At 37.0% G+C, this 20,411-nt stretch overlaps 1 protein-coding gene across 5 annotated transcripts in view; it reads right to left on the bottom strand.

Annotated features, from left to right (window-relative positions):
- Positions 1 to 20,411, bottom strand: part of PARG (poly(ADP-ribose) glycohydrolase) — a 119,686-nt gene that overhangs the window by 51,362 nt on the left and 47,913 nt on the right. For all 5 annotated transcript variants that reach the window (XM_064370105.1, XM_064370106.1, XM_064370107.1 and 2 more), the window contains 3 exons: positions 17,821 to 17,913; positions 12,021 to 12,178; positions 3,553 to 3,632 (listed from right to left, as the gene is read on the bottom strand). In XM_064370105.1, coding sequence (XP_064226175.1) covers positions 3,553 to 3,632; positions 12,021 to 12,178; positions 17,821 to 17,913 — 331 coding nt within the window. The remainder of the gene's footprint in view (positions 1 to 3,552; positions 3,633 to 12,020; positions 12,179 to 17,820; positions 17,914 to 20,411) is intronic.

Raw genomic sequence — 20,411 nt, 5'->3', positions numbered from 1 at the left:
TTTAAAAAGGAAATCATTTACATATCCTCTGGAGTCCGTACAGTTAAGTCCCGGGCTTAGATAGTGGGCCATCACTTTACTTGTTAGTAGAGTCTTAGCCAGAGGAGAAATTACTGGTTCTAGGAGTTTACAAAACAAAGATGACATATTTTTCAAGGAGCAATGAATTTGGGAGAATTAAAATGAAGTACTATTAATGCAGTCAATAATTTTAGAGGATGAGTTCCTTTTCTAGTCAGATTTACTTTTTTTAAAGCTAGTAACAAAAAGAAACAAATAAATCAGCTGTCCAGACATAATTTGTCTGATTCAGATCAAAGAACAAACTAAAAAGGCCATGCCATTTCTGTTTTCTCGAATAGAAAAAAAGCTCTTAAGGAAAGAAAGAGATGTCAGGAACTATTAGTGATGACGGAGTATAGCCCAGCAAAATCCTGGCCATCATTTCATTCCTATGCACAATTCCACATTTTCTTGTTCTCAGTCAAAAGCAGGCATCACTAAAAAACCATATGGAGCAGTTGTGGCAGAAAACAAAATTTTGTGTTAACATGGGTCATACTTTCTTTAGATATCTAACTTTAAGATAAATGGATAGCATATTTAAAACTCACAAGTAAGTAGTCAAACAACTCAAACACTAGAGAAGCAATTCCATGAATATAATAGAACATCTATCTTGTCATCCAGTAACTTAGCAGAGAAGTAAGAACATTAAAATGTCCTTCATATATACAAGGAGATGCTAAGATAAATTCATAAACACTGCTGGCAAAGCAAGAAAAGGCAGAAGAACATGGTTTCTTAGATATAATTATTAAGAAAAATGCCTTGAGAGCACATCTGTTAGCTTTTTTTCATAAAAAGGGAACTTTCATCTCAGAATAGAACACTTTGGTTAATCAAATACTTCCCATAATGAAGTCACAATATATGTTACATATAGGTCATAAATTTTCAAAAACCTGATCTATAAGATACTTTAGGTAAAACTATGTAGAAAATAATTTAATTAAGAAGGCCCTTTAAACTCTCAGTCTCAAGATCCTCATCAAATATAAAATATACATGTTTAACAACAGCGAAAACTTGGTCCTGATGGAATTCTAGTTTATCAATTCTAAAAGGCATGTTTTTTCACTTATTAAATTTCTGAAACTGGAATATATCTTTTATAATAGAGGTATCTTACCATAGGTCTAGACTAGAGGTGAATTTATTCTGCTTCTGCTGTCATCTGGGAGCACCACCAGCCCAAGATCATCTGAATTAAATCGTTTGTGGCAGGCCTTTATGGACCACACTGGTGATGAGGCTGCACACCCGAAGCTTAGGGCTTGTGGTTCAAATTCTCAGAGAAACCTTTTTTTCCTTTCTCTATTTAGTGTCAAGTTGAGACTTGCACATTTCTTTATGGTCCCTTTTCTGGATGGTCAAGTTAATTTCTCATTTATCCTTAGGTGTACCACTCTGGTGAGTCAAGTCTCCTACTAAACTCCCTGTCCTGCGTGTTTTTTTCCTTCTTAGAGGGATATAATGTAATAGCACTTATAAAAAAAAAACTATGACATCTTAGATTTGGTGAAATATACTACCTTAAATAAGCTTCTGAAGTCTATTGAGTAGGCTCCAGAACTTCTATACAGCTACTTATTAAACTGCAACCTCTTTTATTCTCTTTAGTATTTCCTCCTTAAGCTGTCAGCTTTACATACTGAAGACCAAGAGCAATGTTATACTGTATTTCTACAAAGAAGTTAATTACCATGTATAGTGAATAAGTCAGAAAATAAAATGTCTACTTATATTTCTTCAAAGTCCCAATATTTATAATGGTATATACATTTCTAGTTGAAAAAACAAACTTTTAACTTTTTCCTCAAAGTATTTGAAATCCTAAAATTTAGAAAGCCAAGTTAGTTTTTAGAGAAGACATATGTGATTTGACTCCCAGGACAAAAAAGTGAACTCTGGGTCAGGCACGGTGGTTCATGCCTGTAATCCCAGCATTTTGGGAGGTCAAGGTGGGCAGATTACAAGGTCAAGAGATCGAGACCATCCTGGCCAACATGGTGAAACACCAGCTCTACTAAAATACAAAAATTAGCCGGGTGTGGTGGCAGGCACCTGTAGTCCCAGCTACAGGAAGAAGAATTGCTTGAACTCAGGAGGCAGAGGTTGCAGTGAGCTGAGATCATGCCACTGCACTCCAGCCTGGTGACAGAGTGGGACTCCATCTCAAAAAAAAAAAAGTGAACTCTGTATTACTTAGTTATAATAATTCTACTTAAAATGGCAACTCAAAGTACTATAAAAACAAAACAAAAAATAAACCAATAGTAATAATTCTAATTAGACCTAGAATAGCCAAAAAAAAAGTAGTCATCTTTTTAACAAGTCATTAAAAGTTCTAATTTGATTTTATGTCTCATAGGTCCAAATGATTCTGCATTTTAATATTTCATTCAGTATAGGGCACAAAACTGAAACTCAATAAGCTACAAGACAAATAATCCTACATCAAAGAAGCATATAATTTTCCCTTAAACATCAAAATCCTGATAATTGATTTCTTTCTAAAAAATTTAACAATGTCCAACAGCAACACATTCAATGGGGAAAATGCCAAGTACACTGTAATGCAAGAGTAAAAGAAGGATATGAGAAAAATGACCTTAAAATTACTCAAAGACATGTTTTAAGGCAATCCTACAACCCAGAACTGAAGAAAAGCCATTTCACTTGACTAGCTTGACCTTACCTACTTAGCACAAAGAAACTTTTGAGGTGTACTGGTTTTCACCCACTGTAGGAAAGGCTACCCATTGACAATAGCTTACATTTATTAAGCATGTATCTTCTTGTTTAATATCTATAACTACCCTATAAGGTATTGGCCATTATTACTTCACAGATGATAAAACTGAAGCTTAGAGGTGTCAATAAACTCGACCATGGTCATTCAGCTTCTGAGATAAGAGTGGCAATACCAATCTATCATCAGCTGGTCATTACCAGTATTTGTTGGACTGTCTCAGCTGCTATTGGGTTCTGGGTAAGCAAGAATGTTAAGGTTCAACAGAGGAAGATGGAGATATAAAACTCAGTACAAAACAGTTTTATAAGAACTCCACAAAGGGCTTAGGGGGGCACAAAAAAGAGGAATGGGTAGAAAAACAATGAATTAGTTGACTTATGCAAATAAACTAGTGAATACTTCTTTAAATAAAGAGCATCCAAAATTTATTTCCTGGTCAATATAATTTCTCTGGTTTTTATTCATGAAAATCCTTTGATGTATATTACAGATTTCAGAGAATATGGGTCTGATTTCAGAGTATGTAAACCCCACCCCACTACATCTGTAGCACACATTATGCTTATACACAACACAAGCATAAAATCTAGGTTATAAAATCGAATCATTATCACTGTTTCAATGTGGGTGGAACAGGAAGGTTTACATTAAACACAAAATGTTCCTCACGTGTCACTTGACTTGAACTGTTCCCATCAGCAAGAAAAATTACACTAAGAATGAAAGGAATTTACTTTTCTCTGTGACTCTTCTAAAGTAGCAGAAGAGCGTTTTAAGTTTCTCCGGTTTCCTTGATGAACGTCCCTCGAACAACCTAAAAGAGATAAAAAATAAGAGAGTGGAAGATGAGTTAAAATGCCTTAATAATTCACAAACTACATCCATTTGGCAACCAAGTAATAACAAGAAATAATTCTTCCAGAAAACAATTCTGTAAAGATAAGAACTGGAAAATTGGTTTAGATTCAAACAGTATCTGGAGAGGACTGAAACCAACTAGAACTAGGCTTCTTCAAAGCTGTTCAAATCAGACAGCATTTGCTACCAACCACATTTCTCCAATCTATCTTCCACCATGGAGAAAGCACCATATAGCCCCCCAGTCAATTAGGGTCAGTCAGTTAATGCACAGCCACTTTCTCAATGGCTAATAACATTATACTTCATAACATTATTAGGTAGTTTGATAACTATCAAAACAATATCTGAAAAAAAAAATCCCTATATTAGCGTTTGCGATGAAATGAGGGTGGAGGGGAACAGGGATTCCATACACAGGCAGGTATGACAAGATATCAGGGCTCAACAGTCCTTGTTACTTAAACAAATATATTCTATTATGGACTGAATGTTTATGCCCTCTCAAAATTTATATGTTAAATCCTTAATCCCTAATGTAGCTAAATTTGGAGATAGGGCCTTTGAAGAGGTAGTAACGGTTAACTGAGGTCATAGGGTTGGGATTCTAATCTGATAGAACTGGTATCATTTTAAGAGGAGAAGGTGAGACTAGAGTACTCTCTCTGCCATGTGAGGACAAGAAGGCAGCCACCTATAAGCCAGGAAGAGAGCCGTCATCAGGAACTGAAGCAACAGCACCTTGATCTGCAGCTTCTAGTCTCCAGAATAATGAGAAAATGATTTTCTGTTGTTTAAGCCACCCAGTTCTGCGGGATTTTATTATGGCAGCCCAAGCTGACTAACAGAGCTTCCTTGCATGGTAACCAAAACAGTGTCTACCCTGTGTCATCTAGTTTTCAGCAACCCAGACTTGCATTACTTAATTCAGTTTCCTTTGAAATGACGTGGCATCGTTACTGGTAACATGTAATTCAATTTATTCCGAGGAAAGAAAAGCAGGGCTTTAAAAGCATTATGACCTGAGTAAGTAGTTCACTAAAAGATTTCTAACACAAAAGCATGCTTTTGAGCATAAGATCTAGCTTTCCAAAGGCATTTAAAAATTATAGAGATTCAGTGACTATAAATGATGAGGTACTATTCATCTGCCTCTAGTCATGTACTCTGACTTTAAAACCAGAAACCCTTCAAGTAAAAGTCCATGTTAATAAGTGCTGAAATGGGTAATATTCTTCATGATTACAAGAGCAAGCTTATGTAACTATGCCGAGAGGAAAAAGTTAATTCCATGAGAAAATCCTATTGAGCAACTGAAATAAATTAGGAAAAAGAAAGGAAATGCAGATTTCAAATGGTTCCGTTTTCAATGATCTGAAATCTGTATTCAGGGTCACTTTCTGGAAAAACAATTTATGTGAATATTTATTTCCTAAAATGAATACTAATGTAGGCTAGTATTTTAACCAAATCTAAAATCAGATCTCTTTTTAAAAATAGTTTAAGACAGCCCGTGTAATAATTTGTACCTATTTAAAAGAACGTATCTTTTAAAATATTTAATACACATACAGTTGCCAGCTGAAAGAAAGGCTCTTTGAGAGTGCAGGTTTCAGCGTGGCTTCTTCTAGAATAGAGTTTATTTAAATCAAAATGATAGCCAAAATGAAGAAGCTACTTAGCAGTATAATTAAACATCTTATATCAATAAATACGATTTACTAAATGAATACCTTAGGTTCCACTTCAAAATCTCTTTCTAGGCTCACTATGTAGTAGAGGAAATCAGCATGAATATAAAAGTAGCTACCACCTTTTCCTAGAGATGAATTGATGTACTGTACAATTCAATTAAAGGATAAAAGATCCTCTTCAATAGAACTATTGCATAGTGAGGAGAAAATGGCTGTTGCTCTTAAGAAATAATTATCCAAAACATAGAAAAAGCATCCCTAGCTTCTACATGTGATCATCTATGTATAAAACCACATAAAAGGTCACATATTTTATAACCATGATGACAAATTATTAACTTTAGGAGCCTCGTGAGACTGAAGATTTATTATCCTGGTGAGACAAACTTTCCTGGAAGACTTTATGGCTGTTATTATCACCCACTACAAATGAACACCACTGTTTATTTTGCAGGTCCAAATCTTAAAGGTGCAAATCAAGCAGAATCTCAATTACTCTGTTTATTCGCTGCTCCAATCCTAACTTCAAATCACTGTGCAACCGAATACACTTTCCCGTCTTTCTGATAGAGCAGGGGGAAGGGGGGAAATTGTGGTGGTGGGTGCCAGGGCTAAGAAGGAGAGATAAAGTCAGAGACGAAACAGGTTTAAAATACTTGTGATAATTCTCAGACTTGGCTGTTGTGAAATTTTAAAGTTTTATGAACAGCCACTCGAATAAAATGAATCATCCTGATATGGAAGCCAAGTAAAAAGAACAGAAATAGACAGGCAAACAGCATGAACGGAAGTCATCCCAGGAATGATATACAATATGAGGGACAGCTTTTGGGGATGAGGAGGAAAACAAAAGGACTGAGGCTGGAGCCCAAGAAAGGGGTGAAGGGGGAGAAGAAAGATGGGGCAGGGAAGATAGAGAGAGGAGAAAGGCTGATAGAAATGGTGCTAGAGACAGAGAGCATGAGAGACAGACACACAGAGAGAAGGACACACACAAACAGGCTTAGAGAAAGTGAGACGTTCTCATAATCATCAAGCATCATTCCCCGCGAGACACTTTTTTTTTTTAACTTCCCAACACCTTTATTTTTTTATTTAGATTTTTCAAGTCCTAGGTATGTATATTTGAAGGCCTATTTTGAGTCAGCAGTGTGCACATAAGCCAGGCCACAATAACTCCTCTGCATGTAGGGAAGATATTTGGGCATTTACTTAAAAGATAGTTATAGATTATTAAAGAAATCAAACAGAAAAAGCCAGTCAGGCAACCTTACTTTGTTCTAAACAAAACCATATTTTCAATGAAAGAAGTCAGTCAAAGGTCAGATACTTATTAGCTGGTGTTTTCCTTTGCATACTTATAAAGAGAAACAGAATTCAATAAAATATTTCCCTGAATGGAATACTGAGAATGTTACTGGAATTTTATTCTAGGTATATCCATCCCCACCGCCCCATAACCCACTATGCCATTTCAAGTTAAGTAATAATCCCATTAGTATACCATAAATCAAGCCTAAAGCACTACAACCTCCATTTTAAAATATGAGCAAGTGATAATCCAGAACCCAACCAGAAAGTCATTCCTGGCGCTTCTGTGAGGCACTCTGCCATATGGCCCCCGCAGCATTTTCAATCCAGGGAAGAGGCAGATGTAAAAACCTCCTGGGCTGACCACTGCTGAGACCCACAATTTATCTCTGACCATCTAGTTTCCATGCAAACTCAGAAACATCAATGCTAATCACATTGGAAGCCTTTATATGAATGTTTAGGACCTGAAAGGCAAGCAGGGAAAAAGGTCAGGGGAATTTAACATAACTAAGCAGGGCTGAAAGAACACAGCAATAAATAAAAAAGGGAAGACTTATTCAATTTATTGACGTCAGCCTCCCACCACATACTCTTACCATTTTTCTTATTCAACTAGCTACCCATACCTCTTTTGAGATTAAATACACACACACACACACACACACACTCTCACACTCTCTTACACCACACACACACCACTCCGTACTGCTAGAAACTATAATCGTAAGTAGAAACTATGTATAAAAGGAAACAAGACAATAAAATGCTACATACTCAGCTTACCAAATGGCTCATCAGATTAAGTAGTGGATCTTGCAGAAGCCACACGAAAGTGGGGGGACTTTTGGTTGTTTGCCATTTCTGGAGCACTCAGCATTTTGCTCATGACAGGCAGTATGATATGATAAAAGAACACTGAGTTTGAGTAGAAGACAGTGATCAAGTTCTAGTTGTGCTAACAATTCATTTAATCTCCCTGAACCTTAACAATAGAAAGGCTTCCCTACCTATTCCTTAGTCAGAATCAAAACAAGCCATCAATAGACAGCATCAGTGGTGATGCAGTCGTTTTTATTGTTTGCTAGCTTAGGCTTGTTAAAACACATACCATCTCAAAATGAAAGGCAAGGGCAGACATCCTGGCTGCTTAGGATTCTCTACAACATTGTGGAGACTAACACTGGCTTACCTGCCTTAATTCATTTTCAGTGTCATGGTATCCAAAAGAACATTCATCAGCTAGGAAGACAAAAATATGCCTGATTTCAAATCTTAAACAGACCTACTTAAAATCTTATTTGGTGAGAATGCTATTTGCAGCAAGCTTAAATCCCTCATTGTCACTCTGCACTTATAAACGGCTTTAATTCATTTAATAGATCAATAATTATTTCTAAGAATAGTTCTAATTTCTGACTAGCCATGAGGTAAGAAGTATTAATTCAGTTCATTCAAAGGGAGACTGTGTAGCAGAATGGTTAAGGGACACAGCTTCTCAAAGACTACATCCTGCATTTGACTCTCAAGTCTATTAGTTACTGTGTTAACTTGGTGAAGTAACCTACCCTCTCTAAACTTCCATCTCATTCTAAAAATGAGAGTAACAATTCCTAATGAATATCTAATTCATATGGTTAATGTGACAAGTAAATGAATTTCAGATAATGCTGAGTAAGCTAAGGTACTTGTGCTAAATTAAGGCATTACATAATACCCAGACAAAAAAAAAATCAACATTCATTTACATAAAACAGTTGCATGGTTCTAATTAATATTCCCTTCATTTTAAAAAATGGCCCAGCCTTGAGTCCCATCAAGCCCAATATGCTGATATTCAGTGCTAATCAGCTCAGTCTTCAGGATAAATGACGACATACAATGAAAAAGATAAACCTGCCATTGCCAAGAAGCCCCAGACTTCCCCAGTCAGAAGTTTGGCTGAAAATCAAAGGTCTTTTAAAATTAAAATATATATTAAAATTAATGTAAATTCTGGTAATTGGTGACAGGAAATTGGAAATCACCAAAGCTAAGCCTTCTCAAGACATCTTGACTTCTGCCTGTCAGCCATCCAGCACGGGTGGGTCTTTACTGTTGAATAAGACAGCTGTCAGCATTGCAGGCTCCCCACAGAATTCTGTGAATTCCATTTCTTCCATAAGAAATAAAACACTATATGTTGAATAGGTAAAATGGGTGAAGTAGACACAATGAAAATGTGTCTATGGAGGTGTAACTGGAAAGAAACTATCTACACTAGCTTTCTGGAAAAGCCTTAAAAAATCTGTGAAATTCCACTCTCAAAATCAATTACAAAAATCGTCTACTCTTATTAACTTGATTTCTGACAACTGACATGTTCTTCCCCTTACCTATTTTCCCTTCTGCACATAAAAGTAATATACGGGCTGGGCACAGTAGCTCACACCTGTGAAACAGGTTCTTTATATAACTGCAATTGCAGATTCCAATACTGTTTCCTCTCAATTCTGCCCCAATTACTAACAAAATCAGAGGTAAAAGCTATGTTTAATTATATGTGGTTTAAAAAGAAAATGTCTCATAATTCCTAAGACTAAGATATAATATGAAAAGCAAAAGACAACAGACTGAGAACAAAGGGTCTAAATTATAGTCTTAGCACTCTGCCACTAACCAGCTCCATTACTCAAAACAAGCCACTTAATTTTTGAAATACTTCACCTGTAAAATTTATTTTCATTCATTCAACAAGAATTTATCGAAGGCCTACAATGCATGAGATTTTGTGAAAGTAACAAAGAGGACAGTTAAGATCCCTGTCCCACTGAAATGATTAAATATGCAATTATGAAGTAGGCTAGGTGGTACAGTAGGAAAAGTAGGGGACAGTAAAGGCGCGCATTTGGTTGTACATACATAAGAAGTACCCTGGATGCCTCTCTCCACCCATCTACCAATCCAGCCCCATCACCATTACTCTGGCTACCCCTTCAAATGTCTCCACACCTCTGTCCTCTCCCCTGCACTATCCCAGTTACCACGCTCTCTTTCCTGGTGCATTGCAATAGCCTCCCCAATCGGGTAAACTCATGTACTCTGGCCCCTCTCTGCTTGACTCCTGCATTACAGTCAAAATAAACTTTTGAAAATACAAATCTGAACATGTGTGTTAGTCTCCCTCTATCCCCATATCTAATCCTCCAATGACTTCTCATTGTTTTCAGATGGCCTACTGAGGCACAGCATGGTCCATCCTCCACCTACTTTTGTAGCCTCTCCCCTCTCCATGCTCCTTTTCACTCTCTGTGCTGTAGTCACACTGTCTTCTCTCAGTCCCTGGGCATGTCAGGTCCTTCTTGTGACAGTGTCTTTGCACATAGTCTTCCCCCTGCCCAGAATGCAATCACCTCTCCTTCTCCTTGACAAAACTCTTATTCACCCTTTTGTACTTAATTCAAAAGTTACACTGGGCATGGTGACATGCACCTGTAGCCCTAGCTAGGTGGGAAGAGCTCTTGAGCCCAGGAATTTGAGACCAGCTTAGGCAACATAATGAGACCATGTCTCAAAACAACAACAGAAAGAAAAGTTATTTCCTCAAAGAAAGTTTCCTTTATTAAATTATCATCTTTCTTTAATAAAATGTCATGGTGCTGTGCACCTCTCCAGAGGTACATACAGGCTAGCATAGGAACCTAGAGTAGCAAACCCATCCTATCAGAATCTGAGTCACCAGAAAAACTGATATGTGAACTAAGTATTGAAGGAGGAATAAAAGCCACGTGTAAAAGAGAAGGGCATCTGGGCAGTTGTGAGGTTTGAAAATGAGATAATGCTACATAACAGTAGGAACTCAGAAACTGGCTTATCCTCTCTCTGTAACCTCAAGGCACTTAATACACTGTGGGGAATATTGCAGCTGCTCAATGTATATTTGAACTAAACATTGACTAAATACCAGCATCTAAAAACAAACTTAGCTACTGTACTAATTTGGAAAACAGATTAAAAGCATGACCTTTGCAACTAATATTTATGTAACCAAAGAGCATATTATATAAACTACCCTGTTTGCTAACACTACAATTTTAAAGAAATTTTCTTAGATAACATTATTTTTTCATTCTTTGCTGCCTCTTCCTTAGTTTGATAGTGGAGAGTAACTGTATATAATATCAAATTACCATCAACATTTTAATGTTTGAGGATCATAAAAATATCACCCAACAATTATGACAGTCTAAGAGCAGCTTATATTCAATTCCTCTGCTATACTTTCATCTGCTAAACACTCACAGTAAAAGCACTGAAATATCTAGTTTTTAAATGTTTTAATTAAAAATTTATATTAGGAACTAACCAGCTGAATTCTAGAATTCTTCTCATCTTAAGAAAGTGAAGCATTCTCCAATTTTAAAAGGCTCAAAATAAGGCCCTTGGGGCTGACACTCTGATATTGGAGAGAACTGTGAATTCATTTCTCTGCCACCATGTAGAGTTATAAGAATGCTGCCCATATAAAGTAAGTTGCATTAGAAACAATGATACTCTAGTAGCAATGAGCACACCTATCACTCAGATGTTGGTCTCTAAATACCACCGTACAATAAAAGAAACCAGGAATCCTTGAGAAAATGGTTGATTCCAGGATGGAGGCATGGAAAATGTAAGATGAACCTGGAACAATGTATAATTCCAGAAAGAAAGGAAATGCTTAAAAAAAGGATGGGGCGTATCAAAAGAACATAGCCAACCTAAAGGCCAAAGCTAGAATAATCAAAGCAGTAAAATAAATAATACTATTTAATTTAAACTCATACAACAAAATAAATATCAATGAATCCATTCTGATATTTTAAAAATGGGGGAGAAGGGATAGCTCTTCCTTACAATGAAATTTTAATTAGCAAATGTAGAAGAGGGAAACAGGAAATTCACAACAGGCAAACACTATGGTAATAATCATTGCAGACAAGATCCAACAATGGATGCTAAAATTAGTAGGAATAACAACAAAAGTTCCTATGAATAATCAAACTGAAGAGGCATGTGTAGTCCAGAGAACTGAGGGGAACCATCTGAGAGGACAGAAAGAACATGGGTCCTGGAGTAAGACAGGCCTGAAATAAAATCTCAGTTCTGTGACTTACTAGCTCCTGGATCCCAATCAAGTTCTTTTAACCTTGATGAACTTTAATCACCTTGCTGGCAAAATGGTGAAAATGTCACTTAAGTACTGTAATAAGACAACTGCATATAAAATGTTTGGCCTATAGAAGTCACTAAAAAAATATTATTTGCTCCTTCCACCTTTGTCTTTTTCATTGTTAAAGAGGTGTTTTCTGAAAACATACCGATTGAAGTTAATGTCTGGGTAACTAGAATACTCCGATTTCATCTTAGCATTTCGTCGTGGAAATGTGCAGAAAAAAGCATTAGCTAAAAGACTGGCAATCTGTTCCTGTGACATTGTGATGGAATGATTCATCTTCTGTTTCAGGAGCGGTATTGGCTGATAAAAGAAACAAAAAATATAGATGAGAAGAACAATAATTAGTTTAGCAATTTCAAAGCAGAGGCACCAAATTGCATTTGCTAAATTAAGGCAGAAATAATTTCAGGCCATTCTTGAATCCTTAAACCAGCAATATTGTTAAAGTCAAGGGTTGTTTATCAGGGATGATTGAGAAAATGTACTTACTTGACAAACTACAGATTTCTAATCAATAGTAATGATAGTGAAAAGAATATAAAACATTACTTATTAGTGAAAAACAAGATTGCTATAGCAAGTAAATAAAAACACATTGTCCATGTAATGAAAAATGAAAATAAAAGATGAAACAAAAATATGTAACATTGCTTAAGCTAAATTTTGTTCTAATTTATATTAAAAATTATTGGCCAGGACAATCTTTCTTAGTCCTAAATAAAATGATCTAAGGAAGATAATTCGACAATTAAATCTTTACCCTCTTTTTCCGAATTACACTTCATACCGACAATTTCTTCATAAAAATCAAATGTAACTTCATTAAAGCAATTAATAGAACAAGTAAAAACCACTACACAGACATGTAAGTTTTAACAAGATAGACATTTCTTACATAACCAAACATTCCAAGTTCAGGAAGACGCAAGAGCCTTTTTCTTCAAATCTTTTATGTCTAAAATGTCTTCTAGTTATACCACCAAATTCACTTACCTTTTATTGTCAGTATAATCCACACAACCTGAGTATTGTGTTCAGTGGGCTTTATTCTGTTTGTAAACCAAAAATAAAATTCTAAGCCCCCCAGTCGACTGAATAAACCCCTCCTCTAGGCCAAGGGGATTCCAAAGTTAACCTGACACACTAGTCCAAACCATGATAGGAAGGGTGGGTCCAACATGCCTCATTATATGCTCCTCATATTAGAATTCAGCACAGTAACCAGCATTAACATTAAAACAGAGACCTGAAGACCGATGAAACAGATTTTTTGTTGTAACAAGACTCAATTCCAGCCTGACTCTAGTATAGCATCACATGACAGATAGCAGGCCCTGGAAGAATACCCCAAAATATATTTCTCTGACATATTTTGAAATAGCCCTGAAAAGCTGTCTGTTGGGAAAACCTACATTCTGTAGAGAATGCCTATTCCCTTTCAGGTGAGAAGTAAGAAAAGGTTTGGTACCTTTATAGTTCCAATAAAAGCCCTGAGCCTGGTACCTGGAGGCTTCATCTCCGTGATAAAACCCTGGCCCCCTAAACCCTTATCTTAACCCAGATATTCCTTTCTATTAATTCCAGGTCTTTAGATAATAACTCTTCCAACCAATTGCCAATCAGAAAAATCTTTGAATCTACCTATGACCTGGAAGCCCTCCTTATTGATTGATATATATATTTTTTGAGACCGTGTTTTGCTCTTGTTGCCTAGGCTGGAGTGCAATGGTGCGATCTCAGCTCACCGCAGCCTCTGCCTCCCAGGTTCAAGCAGTTCTCCTGCCTCAGCCTCCTGAGTAGCTGGGATTACAGGCTCGTACCACCACACCCAGCTAATTTTGTATTTTTAGTAGAGAAAGGGTTTCTCCAGTTGGTCAGGCTGTTCTCGAACTCCCAACCTTGGGTGATCCACCTGGCTCAGCCTTCCAAAGTGCTGGGACTATAAGCATGAGCTGCTGCACCTGGCCCAATATCTTATTGTCTCTCTAAAATGTATAAAACCAAGCTATAGCCTAACCATCTTGGGCACATGTTCTCAGGATCTCTTGGGGCTGTGTCACAGGTCACTGGTTACTCATATTTGGCTCAAAATAAATCTTTTCAAATATTTTACGGAGTTTCACTCTTTTTGTCAACATATTTTAAATGTTAAACTACGTTTTTAAAGACATGCAGAAAAAATCAAAGACCAACTACTAGTTTATCCATCAGCTGTTAAGTTTCAAAATGCTCCCACAGAATATTTAGAGATGCTTTTCCTTCTCCCCTGCAGTAAGACCCAGAACAAAGAGTTTTGGGTATCTGCACTCATCTCAAACTGGCATGCCGAAAGCAAACTGTCCTGATCATACTCGAGGAGCTGACACCCAGAATGAACCTGAGGAAAGGGCAGGCAAGAAAAACCAAAACAGCAGTGCTGAACAATGAATGCTTTTCTAAGTATAGAAGTATACATCATTGCTAGAATAAGAGTTTGCTAGAAAAAATAACAGATTAAACTTGCAATTCAACTATTTCTCTTGGGAAAATTCTAAGGTAAACAAACAAGCAAAAGGTAAAGAATCTATTTTCACTATGTTATACAAATTCTCTCCCCTTCAGGTCTTAGCAATCACCATTTCTGAGAAAAAGAAAATAGAGAGCTCATATTGATCTCCATTTTCCATCCTATGCATTTATTCACAACCAAGCAACGAGTTTAGAAAAGGTGACAGTACATCAATGGTTTCAAGCAAAGTGATGCTTGGTTTTAGTAAGAAATGAGTTTTAACTACCATTTACCAGTTTATCATTAAAAATTAATGATAAATATTTCAGGCTTAATAGACTTCAAACACAAACATTTCTTGTCTCCCAAATAAACAAATAGCATAATTTTAAATAGAGTTAATGATTTCTGCTCTCTTAGTGAGAAGAAATGCCTAAAAACTCATTATTTGGAGAAATGAGAAGATGTAAATCTTATTGTCAAGCACTCAGCTCAATGAAATAAGAGGCTGGTTACTGTGAACCAAGATATTTCAAAAAGCTCCTGACCAAATTTGTTTCCTTTAATTTTTTTTTTTGATAAATCTAAAATTTAATCTTTAGATTTGGCCTACAGTTCTCCAATGTGATAAATTATTAAACACCAACATACACAATTTAACTTGTCACAAGACGTATTTTGATCTCAAATAAAAACTTTAACTCTCACAGCAGAGATTGAGTTTTCAAAAGATGGCAGAGCACAGAATTAAGATGCTCTCCCCATTGATATGCTAATGGAGAAGAAAGTTGTTGAAAGAAGCCAGGACAAAAAGCTGAGGCCCAGGAATCTGATTGTTGGTTACATGGGACTTGTTATAGCTTACAAAGTGAGATGCTTTTGAATAAAAATTTCTCATTAAATAAAATACAGAAACTCTTATATGCACAAGGGAAAGAGAAGAGGAGTAAGTGGCCCACACCCAAAGGCTACGTACTACCTACTACTGATTATGAATTACATACTGAATTCAAAAAGCATGTAATTAAGCACCATGCAAACCAGGGACACAAAGAGGATCTCCCTTTAGAGGCTATAATCCAGTGGTAAAAGATATATAATGACAAGAATTACAAAACAATGATTTGAGTGCTTCAGGAGGGATGAACCTTGTCTGGGAGGCAGGGAAGGCTTCACAGGGGAAGTAACAGACAGGCATACCTAGGAGGTAGTAAGAGATTTTACTAAGTAAGAAGAGAAAGGAAAAAGAACAAACAGAATATGATCAAGCAAATAACTTCCAATAGAAACAAGAAGAAGATAAGTATTAAAATATATTTCCACTGCCCAATAGTAAAACTTATTTCAGACACAATGCATTACTGAGGTGAAATTAAAGTTACATAAAATTGAAAACATCACACTGAAAAACACTTCATGGGTCTCAACTGAAGGTGGCACAGTCCAAGAAGGCATTTGGACATGTATGAGTTGTTTTCTGGTTGCCCCAATGACCCTATCTGTGTTTTTTTGGGTGTCCTAATGACATATTGCAATGAATGGGACCATGATACACATTCAGAAATTGTTCCACCCAAATGTCCATAGGGCCCCTGTGGAGTAAGGTGCTAGTAGAATCCTGGCTAGCAGCCATGCAGCAATAGGGGTTGGCCCTAGAAATACAAGACAAAGGCAAATTCAAGCATTGTTGTGAGAAACACAGGAATAAAATTATGAAGAACAAAACAAACCCTGCGTAGGTTTGAAAATACATTCACAAATTCTTTGATGCTCCTCTCTTTAAGAGGTGGAGTCTTGGGTGCGGTGGCTCACGCCCGTATTTCCAGCACTTTGGGAGGCAAAGACAGGCAGATCACATGAGGTCAGGAGTTTGAGATAAAGCTGGCCAAAATGGTGAAACCCTGTCTCTGCTAAAAATACAAAAAAATTAGCCAAGTGTAGTGGCGCACACCTGTAGTCCCAGCCACTCAGGAAGCTGAGGCAAGAGAATTGCTTGAACCCAAGAAGCAGAGGTTTGTAGTGAGCCACGATCGTGCACTGCACTCTAGCCTGGGAAACAAAGGTGAAACTCTGTCTCATTCACAAAAAAAAAAAAAAAAAAAAAAAAAGAGGTGGAGTCTAATACCCCTCTCCTTGGGTATGGGCTAGCTTGTAATGAACAGAAAAATAGCAGAAGTGATGTTGGGTACCTTGAGAAAAATAGGTCATAGAAGACACTGCAGCCTCCTTGCTCTCTCCTTTGGATTGCTTGCTTTGGGGAAGTTAGCTACTATGTCATGAGGACAATCAATCAGCCTATAGAGAGGCCCATGGCAGGGCCTTCTGCCAACAGCTATGTAACTAAGACAACTTAGAGGTGTGTCCTTCAGCCCCAGGTAAGCCTTCAGATGACTGCAGCCCTGGCTGACATCCTGACCGCAACCACAAGAGAAATCCTGATCCACAACCAGTCAGCCAGCTAATCTGCTCCCAAAGTCAACAAAAGCTGCAAGATAACACATGTTTATTGTTTTAAGCCATTAATTTTGACACAATTTGTTATGTAGCAATATATAATTAATGTACTCGAAACAAAATAAAATATAGGATTCTTTATTTTTAAAAGTTAAGGACGGACACAGTGGCTCACTCCTGTAATCCTAGCACAGGGCGAGCCAATCACCTGAAGTCAGGAGTTCAAGACCAGCCTGGCCAACATGGTGAAACTCCATCTCTACTAAAAATACAAAAAGTAGCCGGGTGTGGTGGTGCATGCCTGTAATCCCAGTCACAGCTGAGGGACAAGAATTGCTTGAACCCAGGAGGCAGAAGTTGCAGTGAAGTGAGATTTGTGCCACTGTACTCAAAAAAAAAAAAAAAAAAAAAATAGCCAGGTGTGGTGGCACATGGCTGTAATCACTTGAGTGGCTGAGGCAGGAGAATTGTTTGAACCTGGAGGTGGAGGATGCAGTGAGCCGAGATTATGCCACTGTACTCCAGCCTGGGTGACAGAGCAAGACTCTGTCTCAAAAAAAAAAAAAAAGTTAAGAAAGTGTCATTAACTCATTTGTTATAGAATACATCACTTTGGGGGAGGGTGACGAAGGAGTGGGTAGTATTAAGCCATTTTGAAAATATGATATTCCAAATCCATTAGTATGTTTTGAAATAATGAGTATCTTTTTAAGTTAGAAGTTGTTTAAACAAAGAAAAAAGTCTGATTAAACAAGCTTCCACAGTGTAAACAGAAGCTGAGGAATGGAATGCTGCATTTTTAATGTCCTTTTATAGCACTCTCTACCCTCTAACCTTTTCCTTAATATAGCAAAATTACCATACTCTGGCAAAAACTGTTTCCCATCTCCCTTCTCTCTCTCTCTTTCTCTCTCTCTCTCTGTGACCTTGGCCATTCCAGTTTAAAAAAAATTCAACTGTCAGTCTCAAGGAAGCTATTGAGGAAGCCACATCCACTAACCTGGGTGCAAATATTTGGCAGACAGAGTGCAATTTTCACCATATCAGGCAAAATAGACTGATATAAATGTTGAGCTTCTGCTTCTTCAAGTACCTGAAAACCAATAAAATAACTTATGTGAATAATAATAACCAGTAAATATAATAACTAATGAATATGTTTGTTATGAAATGAAATTACACATCTGCTTTTCATGGAATCCTGTAAAGTGGCACACTATCAGCACCACCAAACGTATGTAAAAGTACATCAACAGGTGTATACAAATAAACTTACAAATTCATTTCCAAATGTATATCTGGCATTATGGTAATTCACCTTCATGCCCTCTGAAAAAAAATTCAAGTATCCCAAACATCAAATACCCCTCACACAACATTCACAATAAAGTAAAACACTTGCAAATAGAAAACAGTACATTCTGTCCTTGGTTCTATCAACTAAAAACTGCTAGACCACCAAGGACTCTTTTAGAAGCCCCCAAAGATCCACCTAGCTTCAACAGTCTATAATTGAAGAAATCTCCATAAGAGCCACATTAATTACTTCAGAGAATACTCTATGGGTCAAATCTAATCCATTAGGTAATAAACAATGAAGTTTCTGATGGTCTTAGAATTTCTCAAATAGACACCCTTGGAAAATGAAAACCACAATTCCCATATTATAATTTGAAGCACAACAAACATACCATGTATGGCCCATTTTGTCTTTTGTAAAATTTCCCATCTCTACAACACCGTTTAATCTAATTTCTTTCTAAACATCAGGATATTTCTTTAAAAGTAGTGGAAATGGCCGGGCGTGGTGGCTCACGCCTGTAATCCCAGCACTCTGGGAGGCTGAGGTGGGCGGATCACGAGGTCCAGAGATCGAGACCATCCTGGCCAACATGGTGAAACATCCCTGTCTCTATTAAAAATGCAAAAATTAGCTGGGCATGGTGGCGCACGCCTGTAGTTCCAGCTACTCAGGAGGCTGAGGCAGGAGAATTGCTTGAACCCGGGAGGCTGAGGTTGCAGTGAGCAGAGATCGCCACCGCACTCCAGCCTGGTGCCTGGCAACAGAGCGAGACTCTGTCTCAAAAAATAAAAAATAAAAAATAAAAAAATAAAAGTAGTGGAAATGACAACATTCTTAATTTAAAGATACTACATATACTGTCAGGATTTAAGTAAATACTTTATCTACTTTGAATCACATTTTAACTGGAAGAGGCCTCAGTTATAATCTAGTCTGATCTTGTCATTATTACAGAGAAAAGAAAACTAAGGCCAAGGAGGTTACCTGATGATCCTACATTGAGGTCAATTAAAACTAACTCAGAACAAGAACCTAAGTGTTCTCATCTCTATGCCACAGCTCTTCCTACTGCTCTATATGACCAGTGTTTGGAACCGATGAAGAAACAGACTCTTGACAAAAATCAGAAACTAAGCTGAAATAAGGGTAAACCATTTCTTTATCTGTAGCTGGACAGCATATGTGTGTAAATAGAAAAAGTAACAAAGACTATTTGCTCTTATTTTGCTGGTAAATTCTAACACTAAGAATTTTCCTTATACGAAAATTCTAAAACTCAACCTATGTTTACTTCCCTTTTTAAAATTAAGATAGTGAGTAAACATATTCAGAATGAACAGAAAGACATTTACAATTCAGGGAGTTTGGAATTTAATTAATCATAAGCACAAAGAAAATTAAGTAAGTAAACAAAAGACAATTATTAATTCTGAGAAAACAAAAAGTTGTACAAGAGAGGAAAACCAATCACAACCCAGGTATGAATAGTGTTTATACTATCCAACTGAAAAAACAGAATATTGATGTAATTGAAATAAATATAAAAACCATAGTGAGAAAATGGGGAGGTAGAAATGAGGTTTGCATTTATGGTAGTGAGGAAGATGAGAATAATAGCTAAATCCTCATCTTCTAAAGTGGATTTCTTTTTTTTAAAAAAAGGTAAAACATAAAGAGTTTATAGTAGTCAAATGGCTCCCTCTTTATAATCTGCCTCTTTAACTCAAAACTAAATTTTAAAAAAATCATACATTCATAGACGACATTTGACGATTTTAGAAGTACGCACTAAAGATACTGGCTTCTCTATACCTGAACATGTGTAAAATATATTACTGCATTTGTTTAAAATACTCAAACTCGGCCAGGCACAGTGGCTCAGCCTGTAATCCTAGCATGTTGGGAGGCTGAGGTGGGTGGATCACAAGGTAAGGAGATCCAGACCATCCTGGCTAACATGGTGAAACACCATATCTACTAAAAATACAAAAAATTAGCCAGGCGTGGTGGCACGCACCTATAATCCCAGCTACTCGGGAGGCTGAGGCAGGAGAATCACCTGAACCTGGGAGGTGGGGGATGCAGTGCAGTGAGCTGATACGGCATCCCTGCACTCTAGCCTGGGTGACAAAGCAAGACTCTGTCTCAAAAAAAAAAAAAAAAGAAGAAGAAGAAAAGAAAATTCAAACTCTTCCTGCTTATAATTCATCTTTTTTTTTTTTTTTTTTTTCCCCAAATAAAGACAGGGTTTTCCTCTGTTGCCCAGGCTGGAGTGCTGTGGGATGACC

The sequence above is a fragment of the Aotus nancymaae genome, unplaced genomic scaffold (genome assembly GCF_030222135.1).
Source record: "Aotus nancymaae isolate 86718 unplaced genomic scaffold, 86718_ANA_hifiasm-v0.15.2.pri h1tg000099l, whole genome shotgun sequence".
In the NCBI taxonomy this organism is placed as follows: domain Eukaryota; kingdom Metazoa; phylum Chordata; class Mammalia; order Primates; family Aotidae; genus Aotus; species Aotus nancymaae.
Note: the sequence above shows the minus strand (reverse complement) of the source record. Positions and strands in the feature narration are given on the sequence as shown.